Raw genomic sequence first — 17,889 nt, 5'->3', positions numbered from 1 at the left:
TCACTTCCCAAGTGGCTGCAGCTGCCAGAGTTGTGCCAAGCCAGAGTCAGGAGCTAGGAAGGAGCCTCTTCTGGGTCTCCTACTTGGGTGCAGGGTCCCAAGGCTTTTGGCTGTCCTGGACTGTTTCCCCAGGTCACAAGCAGGGAGCTGGATGGGACGCGTAGTTACTGAGATTAGGACCGGTGCCCATTTCGGATCCCAGACACAAGCAAGGCAAGGAAATTAGCTGCTAGGCTACCAAGTCAGGCCCCCCAGTTTTTCTTCTGTACACAAATGTCAGTTTTCAGTGAGACCTTCTCCACCAGCTCAATTTAATAACAAAATCCATTCTCATTTCTGCTTTTTCTCCACAGCATAACAGCATCTGATTTATCATATCTTTTCTTGAACATTCATTTTTCTTTGCATTATATTCTTATTTTGTATTCTTTCCTCTTCTATAATCAAAGTTCTGGACTAGTAGCTTGTCTGCTAAAATATCTTCATACATATTTGTGTAAAAAATGATGCTGGCAAGTTGTCTCTATTTCCCTCCTGGTAAAATGAAGATTAGACCATACTTCACAGGGTTGTAAACAATGGAGGAGTTAATGCAGGAAATTAGAACAATTCCCGACTCAAAGGAAATGTATGCAAATGTGTTAGGCAACTTAATTTATAATATGTCTCTTAATTTTTTGCTTTAGCTACTGGCTCCCAGGTGGACACTGGACTGCCTCACATCAGAAATATAGACCTGTCTAGTGTTGTGTTGGTAACCTTGCTCCTCTGAGAAACACAGAACAAATCTGTAGCATTTATTCACTCCTATGCTGTATATACTCCCATCATGGTCAATATAAAACTGTCAGCAGCACAACAGCTAACAAAATTCCTGACTAAATCATCTCTTGCAAAATGTCTGTATCATCCAGCTGCCAAGATCCTACTTCCAGCCATATTTGTCTTTTACTTAGTTCTCTTACTCTCATAAATAATTATTTGTTTGTTCTTCCTCTTATTCATGGGTTACATGTTCTACGACGTCAGTGGATGCTTGAAACTAAGAGAGTACTGACTCTTGCATAAACTACGTTGTTACTAATACATACACATATATTTTGATAGTTTAACTCATAACTAGCTACAGTATTAGCAACAAAATATAGTCACAAAAGTAAACATAATTTAGTATGCTTCACTCACCCGTACTTTTTGTGATGACGTATGATGACCCAGTGCCCATGTGATGAGATGTAGTGAGATGAACAATACAGGCATTCTGACATAGTGTTAGGATGATGCAGGATCACTAAACCATCACAACGTCAGTAGTTTAACATAGTGAGAAGACAAGGCACAAGATGGAAATCATGCTGGATGAAGGTATTTTTTGTTTGTTTTGGTGTGTATGTGTGTCTGTGTGCATGGATTTTTTTTTTCAAATATAATTGAAGGCTGTCTCTTTTTACTTTTTTAAAAAAATTATTTCTTTTTATCATTATCATTTGATGATACAGTTCCAAAGGCCCTGGGAATCCCTTATCCCTGCCCCAATTCCCTCCTCCCTCACTGAATTCCGCTATATAATTAATATAGTATAGTTCTTCACACAGTCATATGTCCATCATTGTGGGCATGGACAATGGCAGAGAGTTCAGCATCCTATTGTCAAGATATATTAAACAGTTTCATTGGGAGTCCATCTTTGGAAGTAGAGATGCATACTGCATTGTATCCTCACATCTGGATATGATAGTCTCCATTACACAGTTACTGTATATCCCGTTAAATGAAAAGCCACAATACGAAAACAGCAACAGGAAGAAAAATAGAAATTTACAATGACATGAAGTTAAATAACATACTACTTAATGACTAATGTGTCGCTGAAGAAATAAAAAAGAAAATCAAGAACCTTCTTGAAAATGACGCTACTGTATGATCTGTGAGTCACTGAAGAATTTAATCAGAAGAAAGTGTTTTGAAGAGATAAAACTAACAAAAAAATAAAAATCCATGAGATATAGTTTCTGCTGATATTTGTTGGTGAGATATGTCTCCTGTAGGCAATGAATAGATGGATTTTGTTTTTTAATGCAGTCTACTAATTCATGACATCTTAAAGCCTTTGCCACACCATACAAAATTGCACCTGATGTGCTACTACTAGAGTTCTTGATCTTCTGACCTTCAGTTCTGAGGGCTACCTGGACCTATCTTTTGTGGAACCTGTAGGATGCCACGTTGTTGCAATTCATTGTGTCAGGAATGAGTTTACTCTCAGCTCCATGCATGCACAGCCCTGCCCTCATAGTCCTTGCCTCCTTAAACAAAATGGTGCCTGATACAGCTCTAGGAGGCAGACTGGGCTATGAAATCCACCCTGTTCCCGCACCACCCATCTGACCTGCCACACTCTGTCTCTGCTCCTGGTCAAACCAAACAGACCAGCAGGAAGGGCAATTCTTTGTCTGTGTTCTTCGGAGCTCCTGGTGAACTTCCCTTCCCACCTTGTGGCAGGTGTAGTTCTGGTTGCTGGTGGAGTCCAGATTGCCACAGGCTGAATGCTGCTGGGGTATCAATCACTGCAACTCCACACCATTGAGTCAGCTGCTTTCCTGTGTCTGTCAGTCTCCAGATACCCCTCTGCTGTTGTTCTGTCCTATTTCCTGGAATGTGCCCTCTCTGGTTCACATTGGCTGATATCTCTCTGTTTAAATGTGTCCTTACCCTATTCTGCCATCTTGATTTTCAATCTCCTTTTTAAAATAATTTTTTAATATATGTAAAGTGAACAAATTTCACATATTTAACAACATGGATTTAGGAACATAGTGATATTTCCCACCCTATCTTCTGACCCTCCCCATCCACCCTCCGTGTTTCCTCGTTCTTTTAAAAACATTTTTTTTTTTTGCAATGGCACACTATCATTTCACTTAACAATCACAGGCTTAGTGTTATTAATTAATTAAAAATATCAACACATATCAAGTATAGAATTTTTTAAAAAACGTAATATTCCTTAAGAGCATAGAACAAAGGCTGTAATCAGTCATCAAATCCAAAACGCCAATCTCAGTCATACAGATTGCATTTTTGTACTCTGTGTATCAATTACTACAAATCAGGATAAACATACAATACTTGTCTTTTTGGAGACTGGCTTATTTCACTATACATAGTGGTTTCTAGTTGCATTCACTTTATTACCAAAGATAAGATTTCATTCTTTTTCAATGGCTGAGTAGTATTCCATCATATTTGCTTTATCCAGTCATCCATTGATGAACATTTAATTTCATATCTATAAAAGAATTTAGTTGCAATAAACATGCATATACAAGTAACTGTATCACATGCTGATTTCATTGCTTTTGGGTAATTTCTCAGGAATGGGATGTTGGGTTCACGTGTTACATTCATTTTCAATCCATGAGGAATCTGAGACCCATCTTCCCTAATGAAGATTTACATTCCAACTTAGTTTACATTCCAACCAACAGTGGTTATGGATACCCTTCATACCACATCTTTGCCAGCATTTATTATTTCCTGATTTCTGTATGATAGACATTCTCAACAGGTTAAGGTGGAATCTCCTTTTCATTTTATTTGTAATTTCTGTATGTCTATCAGCCATTTGAATTTCATCTTTTGAAAATTGCCTGCACATATCTTTTACCCATTTCATAGCTGGATTGTTTCATGGCTGTTGAGTTTCTTGTGCTTCTTATAGATCCTGGATGTTGATCCTCTGCCAGTTATATAATTTGAAAATATTTTTTCCCATTCTTCTGGCTTCTTTTTCACTTTGTTTACAGTGTCCTTTATAGAGCAGAAAATTTTTAGCTTGATGTAATCCTATTTATTTATTTTTGTTTTATTTGACTGTGCTTCTGGGGTCTTCCATATGAGTCATCACCTATGCCTTTGACTTGCAGAATTTCCCCAATGCTTCTCTCTAGTAACCTAATGTTATCAGATCATAGATTTAGATCTTTGATCCTTTTTGAATTGATTTTTGTATGAGGTATAAGGTAAAAATTCTGTATCTAATTGTCCAAGCACCATTTGTTGAAGAAACTGTTCATTCCCCTGTATTGACTTCAGTTCACTTGTAAAAAATTAGTTGGCTTAAGATGTGTGGGTTAATTTCTGGTATTTCCATTTTGTTTTACTGATTTTCATGTTTGTTTTTGTGTCAGTAACAGGCTTTTTAAGTGTTTTCATCATAAATTCCCTATAGAATATCTTGAAGTTTGGTATGGTGATATCTCTTCTCAACTAATCAGAGTGCTGCTAGAGACTGTGACATTTCAGCATTCATGTGGGTGAATTTTTTGCTGTATCTAATATGAGGATTGTATTTCTTAATTGTGTCTGTTAATGTCTGTACAACTTGAAGCACTTTGGCAAATCTGGATAACATTAACAATGCTGGTCATGTTTAAATTCCTTTTTAAAATTTAAAAAAATATTTATTTTTATTGGAAAGGCTGATTTACAGAAAGGAGGACAGAATAGTCTTCCATCCACTGCCTCAATCCTCAGATGGCCATAATTTCCAGAGCTAAGCAGATCTGAAGCCAAGAGCCAGGAGCCTCCTCAGTGTCTTCCAGGTGGGTCCAAGACCCCAAGGCTTTTGGCCATCCACCACTGCTTTCTTAGGCCAGAAGTAGGGATCTTGGTGGGAAACGGACCAACTAGAACATGAACTGGCAACCAAATGGGATTTCGGTGCTTAGAGGTGGAGGATTAGCCAATAAGCCATCACAGTGGTTCTGGTCTTGCTTCAATTTCTTCTCCATCTTCACTTTCCTCTTGAGATGACTGAACAAGTTGTTTAAATTCCTTGTTTGTTAATATTCCTTGACAGTTTTCAATATGTCCTTCTTTTTCTTGATTAAAAGCATGTTGGCCAATCTTTCTTCATCAACTTGTACTCCTAATTTCTCCAGTAATTCCCAAAAGCCTTGAAAATCATTCATAACTTTATTCTATAAGATTCAACAAGCATATACAGTTTCTGACATTAATTTACCCATTGTATATTTAATAAATATTATTATATCAGCAATAGCACATAAATTTAAGCAGTATATTATGGTTAATGTCTGAGCTGATCAATAATTAGATGTGCTCAATACAAGCTGGGTGTACGTGGCTATGACAAACCTAATAATGCTGTGGCCAAGAGACAGAGGAAAGAGGGTTGCATTTGGAGGTAAAAAATTCAGTATTATCTTTTTGTTTTCATGGCAGATTCAGGAGGGCCAATGTTACCTGTTAATGGGACTTTATATAATAACTTTTCCTATTGCAAGTATTTTTTTAATTCTAAAATGAAACACTGGTGGGATTATTCCATAAGGATCATTGTCACCTATACTTTATGATTTGGGGGGAAATATAAGCAGGTAATTTTGTTTTGAGAGTACTTGGGATCATCGTGGACATTGCACTTAGCTACACCACATGCCCCAAAGCATCAACTAGAATGAAAATAGAGTATACGGTGTGGCTAAGCTAGACAAAAGAAAGACTAATATTCTGGGCCTGATGAAATAGGTCAGTGCGAGTTATCACTGTATTGCTCAGAATGATGTTTAATGCAATACATTTGAATTACTGACTTTTAGAATTTTCCAATTCATATTTCAAACTGAAGTTTGTGGGCATCTAAAGCCATGCAATCCAAATCCTGAATAAGACATTACTGTGGTACTTCCTCTTCCGTCCAATGAACATATCTATCCCAGAGTAGTTTTCTTTATTTCTTTTTTTTTTTGACTTTTTTTTATTAATTATTATGCATTATGTGACAGTTTCATAGGCTCTGGGAATCCCCCTACCCCTCCCCACGCCCCTCCCCCCTGGTGGAGTCCTCCACCTTGGTGCAGTATTACAGTTCAAATTCAATCAAGATTCTTTCCTTGCAAACATATACCAAACATAGAGTCCAGCTACGTATTGTCCAGATGGGTTGAACAGTTTCTTGGGGAGACCATTTCTGGTCCAAAGTTAGAGCTGGTAGAATATCATCCCAGTCAATTAAGAGTCCCAATATAACATTAACAGCAATTTGTAACATTATGGAATTGACATGGTTTTGCGTAACCAGTATGTTAAAAAAAAAAAACAAAAAACAAGCTCTTAACCACAACCTATGATTTGCTCATTGACATTTCAATTTTAGTTTGTATACAGGACCGGCTGCTATATACCTTAAAATGGCTATTAGGTACCATTCAGCTGTCTCGTGTCTATTTCATTTTAGTATTTAGCCATTTGTTGTGTTGAAGTATAATTTTACTGATATTGGCAGATTTTAGGATAATCTAGACTGGCTTGTAACTCTAACAAGACATTTGTCAACAATTAAGGTGCAGAACATTTTTTTGGGGGGGGGGTGCAGGAAAGTCCCCAACACCACGGTGAAGAGTGACTAATCTTTGTGTCCCACCCAGCAAGGCATGAGCAAATCCATGCCAGCTCTTTCCTGTCAGATTCCAAGCTCTATTTTTTGTTGTTTGTCTATTTATTTTAGGTTTTTTTAGTTTGTATGATTGTTTGTTTGCTATGAGGGGTTTTCGAAGCGATCCCGATGGTCACTGCGAGGGAGGGCGGGGGTCCAGAGGTGGAGCCAGGCTCAGACCAGAGAAAGCTCTCCTCCCTGGTCCCAAAGGACATTTATTGTTCTTCTGTGTCTGCGGACCGCTCAGGGCTTCTGGTTGTCTTTCCGATGATGTTGGTTTCTGAGCGGTAGTGTTTGGACTTCAACCATCCCTAGCGGGAGCTCCAGTTGGGGGTGGGTAACCTCAGAGTACTCGGCCTCCGAGGGCATCCAATTCCCTGTGGCCTCCTTGGCAGTTGGGATATAGTCCTTGTTGCTCGTATTAATAGTTTGTGGTGAAGGTCTGGGAGTCTTCATGGTTGGGATCCAGGCTTTCTCCTTGCCACCTGCTCCACCCTGGAGTGCCCCCCTGCTCCACGCACATGACCTCCTGTTAAGAGGTTGTCAGGATCTGCAATCTCTAACAACCTGTATCCAATACAATAAGATAATGCGATATAATCTATAAACCAACAATTAATGTCAGAATACTTCAGATCTACATCGAAAAACTGTAAAACCTACTATACCCTCAATACGCTATGTTAATCTGTAATGGGGGGGAGTGCAGGGAAGTCTTTCAGGACCATAAAAAGAGTGAGGAAAAAGTACAATATAGCCTATCAAGATCAAATCTGGTAATTCATAGACAACAGATTCAAAGCGGCACTAAACAATAGTAAAACTACTATAGTTTTCTTTATTTCTATCCTGTCAGCCTCTGCATCCTTTTCATAGCAGGGATTCACTTGTTTCTGACCTGAAACACCTTCTCATTGTCAAGTGAAATATCATTTTTGTATTCATATTTTACTGTGATACCTACTCTATGAAATAGCATATCTACTATTTCTACTTTTATATTTGGGGAGTTGATGGTTAAGTATACATTCCATTTGCCAGAACCAGTTGGATGTTCCACATGAACTTCATTGTTTAATTTCTCAAGTGTCAAAGATATGGACTACGTGGTGTAGATAAAGAACATATGCAACCAAGACAAATAATACGACCTACGGGCCAGAAGATTCTTCCTTTTATGACTTGCATTCATGGGTTACAATTACTTGCTGACTGAAAAAAAAAAAACCTGTCCCTGGAGTTAAACCTGCTCTTTATGGACAGTTTTTAAGTGATCATCTGCTTTTCTTTTTAAACATTAGCAACTATTACCAACATATGTCTTAAATGAAGGATTGCCTGAAGCCGTAGCATAAAACCTGCCCCAAATGCATGAAATATAAGAACACCAGCTATAATTTCCTTCAATAAGGGCTTCTTCCTCAAAATCTTCCCATGTCCAATACATAGGGTCCTTCTACTCTTGGAAGATCTGAGGTTTTTGGTGCCCAAAGAATTGTCCACAAAGGTCCTTACTTTATTTCCTTTCCATCTCCTGAACTACATTGTCTCACCAACCTATTTTCTTTAATTATTCTTACTTCCCTTCAGTATACAAATTATTTAAATTCCGTGAAATCTTAAAAAATGCCCTTGATTGTAATACTGTAAACATTTATGCAACTAATAAAAGCCTGTAAAATATCCAAATAAAAATGATAAAATCAAAGAGAAATAGAAAGTTCTATAAGAAAACAGGGAAATACAAGATAGTATTCTCAATACTGGATAGAGCAGCCAGAGAGATACATAAAGATGAAAATGACACAAGCAAATCGATAAGCTAACTAAATCCAACAGACAAAACTGCTTTACTTGAAAAGAGTAGAAATGTGTTTCTTAACCGTATGTGGAACAGTTTCCAGGGCAGACCACATGTCAGACCATGATTTAAGAATCAACTGTTTTTGAAAAATGTATCTCATACAAAATACCTTCTCAGATCACAATAGATGAAGTTGGAAAACAGTAACAAGAAAAACCAGGAAAAATCCATAGATTACTGAATAAGTATGCTATGAATTCTTAAACAATTGGTGAAACTAAAATCACAAGATTACATAACTTTTAGAGACAAATAATTAAAAATACAGCATATCAAAATTTACAGGACACAGGAAAATAAGTGTAATCTTGGGATTTGATAAAGTTGAATTCTTTTGTTATAAAAGAAAAAAAAAGATTTCATGTCAACAACCTAACTTTGGCTGTCAATGAAAAAAAAGGACAAACTAAGTTCAAAGTTGGTATAAAGCAGAAAAATACTATAAAACAGAACAAATTAGATGCAGTGGAGAGCAAAAGGATAGCAGAAACTATGAAGAAAACCAAAAGTTAGTTTTAAAAAATAAACCACATTGACAATGTATTCTCTAAATCATCCAGGAAAAATTGAGCCTTTCCAAATTATTAAAATGTGAAATTAGAGACATTTTTTTCAGAATTCTATAGAAACCGAAAAGATATAAAAATACTATGAATAATTAAATAACTGAAAAACCTGATAGAGAAATATTCTTTGAAAAATAAAACCTATCAAGACTAAATCATGAGTAGAGAAAAAATGTGAATATTCCTAGACTAGTATGGAGAAATAATTAATAATCAAAATTCTGATGATTTAACTCTATGAACCATTTAATGTACTAACAATTCTTAATCTCTTCCAAAATGTTGAATAGGAGGAACCCTTTTATTCATTTTGCGAACCAGAATTACAATAGTCCTATAAGCTAACCAGACAGTACAAGAAAACAGTATCAATATTCCTTATAAAGAATGTTGCAAAAAACTTTAAATACCAGCAAAACCAAATTCAGTGAAACATTAAATGGACTATGACACATTAAGTGGATTATGCACCATGACCAAGTGGAATTTAGTCACAGAATGTTAGTATGGTTTAAATACGAGAATTAATAATTCTAATACACTACATGAATATGATGAAATGAAAAAGCCCCACCACACCATCATCTCAATTGAGGTAGAAAATGCATTTGTTTGAATTTCAGACTGAACAAACTGTATAATGACTCTAACATAATATAATTTATATATAAAATAAATATATGTATTATACACACACACATACATATATTTACTACTTGGACAGGCATTGTGGCTCAGCTAGTATTCTTTTTCAAAGTGTCTCACATCCAATCTAGTTGCCTGTTAATTATCCTGGGGGAAAATTGGTGGTGGTCCATGTACCACCACCTAGCTACCTTTGTGGGAGATCTGGATGGAATTCCTGGCTCCCAAGTTTAGTCTGAACCAGAGGCTGTTGCAGGCATTTGGGGAGAGAATCAGTGGATGTAAGATCTCCTTTTTTCCTCATGCCAAAGGATTTGAGGTATAAGCAAGAGTCTACAGCATGAAAACTATATCATCTACAACTAAAAGAAATGTTATTTTATTTTGATGTAACTGAACTTTGTGGTAGGATAAAGTCATAGTCAACACATGTAAGATACTAGAATAATCTGTAGCTAGCATTTGGTATTTCAACGTACCAAATATTATATAATTTTAGTTATTAAAATATTTTATAATTATTTTTGACTTTCTAGGTAATATTGTTATCAAAATAGAGTTCTACATAGTGGCTTAAGCCCACATTTTTTAAACATGCTTTACATATCAGAGCACTGGTGCACATTCTGATTTCTCAAATTATTTTTCAGCTTCCTACTGGCAATTAAGGGGAAGATGGATCAAGTGCTTGATTTCCTGTCACCCACATGAGAGATACAGATGGAAGTCTCTAACCCCTAGCTTCAGCGTGGTTCAGGTCCAGTTGTTGATAATCATTTGAGGAGTGAACCAGAAAACGCAAAATTTCTCTCTTTGCCTCTCTCTCCTGTGGTCACTTTGCCTTTGAATAAAAACAATAAATCTTTAGTAAAATGATAGAGCGGCAGGCAGTTTCTAGGCAAGTGACATACAAAGTATTTATGTATTCACATGTATTGTTGGAGAGTACAGGAATCATGGCTAAGGCTACAATGAATTCACCCCGTATATATCCTTGGTAAGGTTGGAAAAGTGTATAACACTGATGCATATCTTCTGGTCAGGCAGGCAGGAAGGCTGGTGTTTTGACTGCTAAGTCATAATATATTTTGGTGCATTCAATTACATCTACACCCACACACTTTTCTATGCGCATGCGTGTATACCACCACGCTTACTGACATACTTGACGACACCTCCCTGCTACCAATATACATCGCAAGTTGTCCACAAGAATTCCAAACAGTTTGAGATTTATGAATCCAGTACAATATCACAGCTAGCCAGCCAAAAGCATTGGCATGAGACTGTAATCTTGTACTTAGTTGTGCTACCACTCCTTCACAATAAAATAGCAAATTGAAGTGATTTTCAAATAGTGTGGGAGACCAAAGGGAAATCTTTTCTGCTTCCAGTAAGCACAGAAGGCTATTAATGAGCCACGAACGGCTCCCCTACAATGCAGCGCATTTAGTCACTTCCTTCTTTACTGTGCTCACAGAAGCTGTGATTATCAAATTCCAAAGCAGCAGTTTGAAAAATGACTTTGCTTTTGAGAATTTATGGGCTATATACATTTATATATTTTATTTCTGCTTGGCATGGGAGTTGAGTGCCTACTATTGACATAAAGTTTATAAAGCACTTTAAGCTTCTGGGGGAGTTGGGATATGATTACAAAGGAGAGTAAGAATATTAAAGAACAGTAGTATGGGAATAGAGACCCTATTATTTTTCTACTCATATACCACATTATCATTTGCATTTTAATCTTATGAAATTTATTTTTGCAGAAACCCTATGTGCAGATGGGAATGGGACATATCCCACATGGTGGGGTTGATTTAAAAGGGAAAATAGTAGACAACTTGATAACAAGAATTTATAGGACATGAGAGATTAGCTATTTGAGCCATTGATTTAGGTTTCAATGCCTGATCTGCCACTTATGACGCGTTACACATTGTTTTATAACCTTTATAACTGATCAACTAAGCCATTCTAACAATTGAATAAGGTAAATTTTCTTAATATTTTCCTTTTGCAGATGAGTAAACAAAGTTTAGAGGACGTAACGCACTCAAGGTCACAAAGCCAGTAAGGGCCAAGCCAAGATTAGTTGGCACAGGTGCTGAGATCTTCATGGAAGTGCTGGTGGCAGCTACCGCTAATTAATTATTTACTGTTTCCAAGTAGCTCTGGAAATGTCTTAAACATGGTGCATATTAAGAGGCAAAAACAGTATTTTAAAACATTTGTTATTAAATATATAATGTTTATAAGTAAATCTTATACTAGATTATTATTTTTATACTTTATTTTAGCTGATTAATGATCCAGCAGAATATAAAGTATATTTCATGCTGATATTTCTCATATATATTGCTCGTGATAGTCATTTGATCCAAAATTCAGCAGGAATTTAAATTATCTGCTACATTGTTTGCCATCTTGTTCTGCTCTAGAGTTCAGGTCATATATAAATAAAACAAAGCAGAAAGGATAAAATAAAAGAAAAAGAAAAGCAATTGGTATGTGTCTTATACAAGTGAGTTTTCAGTAAACACAAAGGGGGAGTATAAGGCTACCTGCATTTCAAGAATCATAGACTTTCCTGATAAGTTATTTATAATAATTTGGAATATTTATACGAAGAAATAAATAAAAGTTATAAAACAACATTTTCTGAGAATGACTACGGAAAACAACAGTTCATGTCACAAACGCCTATGTATTTCATTTTGCCTTTTAAGAGCACATTTGGTTGAGAGATGCACTGCATGAAAAATATTGCTCTATAAAAACCTTGGAGATTTTGCTGAATTCAGCTTCTGGTCTTGAATGTGGACATCAAGCCCAGTCACAGTGTAAATATATCAAGAAGAGAGCATGACATCAAGGAAAATGAGATCAAGAGAGAAAGGTGAGCTACAAATAGAACTTGTCCAAACAAAATGGGGCAAAAAATGGAGTGATGGAAGAATGCTCTATTTTCACATGAAAATAAGCAAGAAAAATAATACAATACATGGCAAATGGCAGGTGTCCAGCTATTTTGTAAACAAGAAAAATGGACATGTCTCTGTAAATAGATATCTATTAAGGAATATAGCATCATGCAGACATGTGACCTACACTGCAGCTGAAAATATTTAGTGGTTGCTTTTTTTTTACATTTTGATTTTCCTATCAATGAATATTTTCACAGCACACGATAGTTTGTGAAACCTTAAAAACACCTTATAAATATACTTTGAAATAATACTTCTTGGTGCCTTCTAATCTTTGTTTCTTGGAATTACTGTATATAAAGCTAATGATTTATTATATACACCACACTTGCAAGACTATATCGCTTTAAAATTGTGGTTTAAAAAGCTGTGATCTAAAACAAATCTCGACTGAAGATGCTTCATTTTGTTTCTTGTGTCTTCAGTATTCAGCCAAATGGACTTAAGGTGGACAAAGGAATTTTGTGAAATGTAGTTGAGTTATTGCTGGAAAACATTCATCAATTTAAGGAATTCAGCATTTTAGATAATGGATAAAATACACTAAATAGTTAAACATGATAAAGCTAAATAAATGGCCGTATGAGGCAACAAAGTTTATTTTGTCTCTTCATGATAGTATCATTTGGAATACACTTACAGATTAATATGGCATGTGAATTTATAGGAAAAATCAATTTTATTATTAAGTATACATCCTTGCCTCTTAGTAACTCTGTAATTGATGACAGTATCAGAGACATGCACCCTAGAGCAAATGCTGCCACTCTCCACAAAAAATTCATGAATAAAATTATGCAAAAATTAATTTATGATAAATGATTCAAATCTAGAACTCAAAAATAGCTTATTTAAATGCCATCAGAAAAGACCATCTCACCCTCAAAAAGGAGTCTAGGGATCCATTCTCCATGTATTCCACTACAATCATTACTGGTCTGCCTGCAAAAGAGCAAGAGAACATATAAGGATTAGAGCACTTACCAATATATGAGCTGCAGTAAGAGACTTCCAGCTGTGGCAGCTAAATTATTTGCATTTTATTATTGGGAACTTCATTTTCCAACCTGCTTCTACAAAAGCATTTGCACTATACATTGCATCTTCTTTTCTTTATATCATTATTTTCTTTAGACTTTAAAAAGAGACTTGTAATAAGAATTACAATGGATTTACAAAGGAATGGAGTATTTCATTCCCTTGGCCCCACAATTATTTGTTTAGAGTGTGTTCTTTTGGTCCTCTAGCTGTTCCTTCAAAGACAATTAACAAGCTGAAGTAAGGGGTTAAACAGTTACCATGGGTACTTTTGCATTTGGGCTACAAGGTTCACAGCTGTGTAACAATTCCTGCTAACTCAGAGTGGCATGTCTGACATATTCCTAAGGCAAAGCAAAAAGGAGAAATTCATAAATACTCTTTAAAACATTATAAACCATCACTCACAGTCTCCTTTTAAGGACTTTTAAGCAGGGGAACCTAAATAGATGATGATACTACAAAGTTGGTAGGATTTGTAATAGTTTTCAGTCATCTTTTATTGAACATAGATTTGATCAAATAGACCAATTATGATAGCACATGGAAAATAAGTAACTATGTTTTTCAGTCTAGTGTAGAAGCTGGGATTAGAAGCTGACTATCATTTACTTGTTTTCTTAACCACATCTAGTTACAGTTCCAATATGCCTCTATTAGCATATTTATGTAAATAACTTTGATTTGTTTCAAAGAATAGAATACATTTGTTCAGCTCAATTGCACAAGTTTAAATGATAAACACATTTCAGAGGAAGGCAAATAATATTTACCTGAAATAAACATGTATACATATTTACTTTTTACTTGTATAGTCCTTATTTCTCATTGGAATTTTTAACAATTCAATTTGTACTATGTACTATTTTTCTTTATGAATATATATATCTTGAAAGAATATCTGCACCAATGATAGAAATATTAGATCTCATTGTAATTCACATCCCTTTTAGAACTGTAGCTTAGAAACAGTGACCATCACAAACCAGCACAATGTATGCAAATACTAGACTTTACAGTTGAATCTATATTTTAAAGAATGATGTGCCAAAGGTTAAATGTAGTAATAAAGTACCCAATTTATTATGCATAGAATTAAAACCCAAAGAAGCTTCTCATTTGTAGTGAATATTAACATATTTTAGGTTACTTCAAGTCATCAATTTTATCTCAATATGAAGAACTTTATCAGCAATTTTGAGGTCAAATGAACTGTCAGCACTCTTGTGGGAATGGATCTAGAAGTTCCAGGTTTTACCCTGGAAACTGATCATGCAATATTTTATTTCAACAGCTTCAGAAAATTGGAGTTTAAAGACTAACATGAAGGGAAGTTGGTGAAAAAAAAAACTGACATAATAATGAACCATGGTGGCAAAATAAAAGGTCCTTTTTTCATAAAAATATAAAATGGCTTAAACATTCCAGTATGAAAGAGAATGGATTATGGAAGTTAAGGGGCAAAAGTTTAGTCTCTATGATGATTGCTGTCTAAGATATCCTAATGGTAACCTCACACCCTTGAATCAGTTTTCACAATGTTGATAAGGGAACACTTAAAGTTATTTTGTCTGTTTTGTTCCTTTACCATTTATCCCTCCCTCAGGAATACTAATATTACTAAAATGAAAAGTCACTTACATGACTACATATCATCATTAGTTTCTACAACAAAAAAATTAAGGAACAGAAAATTAAAAAACTTACTCAAAGTCAAAAGCTAGCAAGTGACATTATATCAGGCAGCATGCCTCAGAACTTTTAATCTAAAAATTATGCTATCGGTGGTCCTAAGAAAATATTCAATATGTACGGACAAAATCTCTAAGTTTCACCCTGTTAGCCAATTCCCTTCAATAATGGACCTCACCTATTGTAACTAGCCTGAGCACCTACTGCTCTATCAGTTGTCATTATGGTTAACGATTTTTTAGTCCTGAATCCTTCTGCCTTCATTGTGTGTACCTACCTGCCAGGATTATATGCTAAGTACTCATCTCACTGACATCACTGAACAATCTTTAAATCTCAATTTTTACACTGTAGTTTTTTCTTGAAAATATCTTACAGTGAAATTTTTGCTAGCTTTATTTCCATCACATCAATGGTATGTGGTATGAACATATGTCTGGTTTTATATAAGGTTGCTTTTCTTTAATTTCCTGTTGAACATATTTTTTACATCCTTCACTGGTTTCTCAAGTCACTTCCATAGAACTAAGCATAATAGGTGCTTTATAAAATAAATTATGCATTTCAGAATTTGGAAAACTGTAACCATAAAGTATTTTTCTGCAAGATCCTAACCTTTGTGAATCGGTAGTACTTTAAAATTCGTTCTATCTGTAGTATAATACATTGGTGGATAATGTAGGCAGTCTTAAAATTCTTCAAAGGCAAGTTTCATCTTTCTCATTAAGACTAATACAAGAATAAGGTGAAGGCTCCTTTAGTTTATTGTTAAATTGAAGACTCACATTTAAGTTCATCTTTCACGTTTTGTGCAGTTGCATTAACAGAGCAGCTGCTGATTGAACTTGGTTGTCTGTAAGACTACTGCTAGCACATAACCTGTAATTTACTTTGTTGTGCAGTCAGTGATATTATGAACATTGTGAGCAACTTCATATTCCATTATTCCATTGCTTAAGAGGGAGAATGGATAAATTTGAATGAGATTTGATAAGCATAAATGAAAGCAAGGATTTAAAAAATATTTATTTATAGTATTTGAAAGGCAGAAAACAGAGAAATAGAGAAAAAGGGGAGGGGAGGAGGAGGATGAGGAGAGAGAGGGAGGGGGAGAAAGAGAGAGAGAGAGAGAGAGAGTTTCTATCTGCTGGTTTAGTCCTTCAAATGGCTGCCAACACCTGGGACAAAGTCACCCTGGATGAAGCTAAGAGCTTTTTCCTAGATTTCCAGAGGGATGACACAGGGGTTCAAGTACTTGGGCCATCCTCTGCTGCTTCCCCAGGAACATTAGCAAGCAGCTGCATCAGAAGTGGAGCAGCTGGGATTCAAATCTACATCCGTGTAGAACACTGTGATCAGTCAGTGACTTACCTCACTAAGCCACAAGGCTGGTCCCAGTAGATGTTCTTTAAATGTTTTAGGTGAAAGAAGTGTTGGAAGCATTGATTTCTGTTTTATTTTTATAATATGAAGAATTACATATTTCATTATCTCTCTGGAAAAATACATTTGGGAAACAATCTCTAAATTTTAAAAACATTAGAGCTTGTTTATTTTGGTGCAATTTTAATCAGTCATTCACATGCCTCTTATTTCAGAATCACCTTAGTATTTGTACTATATAAAGTGTGTGGATATACTATGGGATTCTGGAGTGTTAGTCAATCCTCAAAATCTCCAGGGTTTTTTTGAAGTCTTACTGGTTTAATCTGAGATATTTTAAAGAAAACCCTACAGGTTGCATGAAGTATCTTCATAAATAACCCAGAAATGGTTATGGATATTTTAAATTGCATTAAAATCAACATTCTCAGGTATTTAAAGCTCAGACAAAAAACATGACATTTCTTATCATCCTTTTATATTATAAGGAAGAATTATCTTCTTTATTCAGAATTTTAAGAATTATTGGCTAATATATATTTTTCAAACACTTGCTAATACTAACAATTTTTAACATAGTGTGGAGATACTATGTAGTCATAGGACTATTACTCATGCTGTTGTGGAAAAAATAAAAACATTTTTCAAATGTCTCATAGAACTCTTAGAAAAGAGTTCTATTTATACCACAAAATAGCTTTTCTTATTTTTTGCCTTTGCCTCAGTAAAAGGCTTGTCAAAGGGAATTACAGAAATTTCTCATTTATGTGTAACTAATCTCAAAACTCTTTTACAGGTTTAAATCATGTTACTTTATCTAACATTCTGTCACATCTATGTTTTTGTCTGCCTGATAATAAAATTTGTAGTGGTCGTTTGGATTCGTAGAGTGCCTGTATTATTCCTCAAAGATGGAATTCAAGATTGAGGCAGTAATTTAATCTGTTTCTATCTTCCTTCTTTCTGTTGTAGAGATATTGAATCATGATTATAGTCTCAATGAAACTGATAATAGTTTTCTTGTCCAAGGCATTCAAAAATATGGATAATGTAAATTTGAACACAATTATAATGTATTATGTGATTGTTTTTATTCACATGGTAAATATTAAAGTTGGGAAATCATTTTATTTTATATTATTGCTTCACTGTTTTCAGATCATGAACCAAACATATCTTACTCTTAGCGATTTTGAGCTTTTAACATTTTTCTGGCACTTTTTCTTCTTCATCTAATTCTTTTTAAAATAA

At 35.1% G+C, this 17,889-nt stretch overlaps 1 protein-coding gene across 1 annotated transcript in view; it reads right to left on the bottom strand.

Moving 5' to 3' along the window:
• EPHA6 (EPH receptor A6) overlaps positions 1–17,889 on the bottom strand; it is an 860,890-nt gene that overhangs the window by 148,471 nt on the left and 694,530 nt on the right. The window contains 1 exon segment of the mRNA XM_058661775.1: positions 13,406–13,467. Within this exon segment, the coding sequence (XP_058517758.1) occupies positions 13,406–13,467 (62 nt within the window).

Source organism: Ochotona princeps, chromosome 3, assembly GCF_030435755.1.
Source record: "Ochotona princeps isolate mOchPri1 chromosome 3, mOchPri1.hap1, whole genome shotgun sequence".
In the NCBI taxonomy this organism is placed as follows: Eukaryota; Metazoa; Chordata; class Mammalia; order Lagomorpha; family Ochotonidae; genus Ochotona; species Ochotona princeps.
This window is presented reverse-complemented; position numbering and strand designations above follow the sequence as displayed.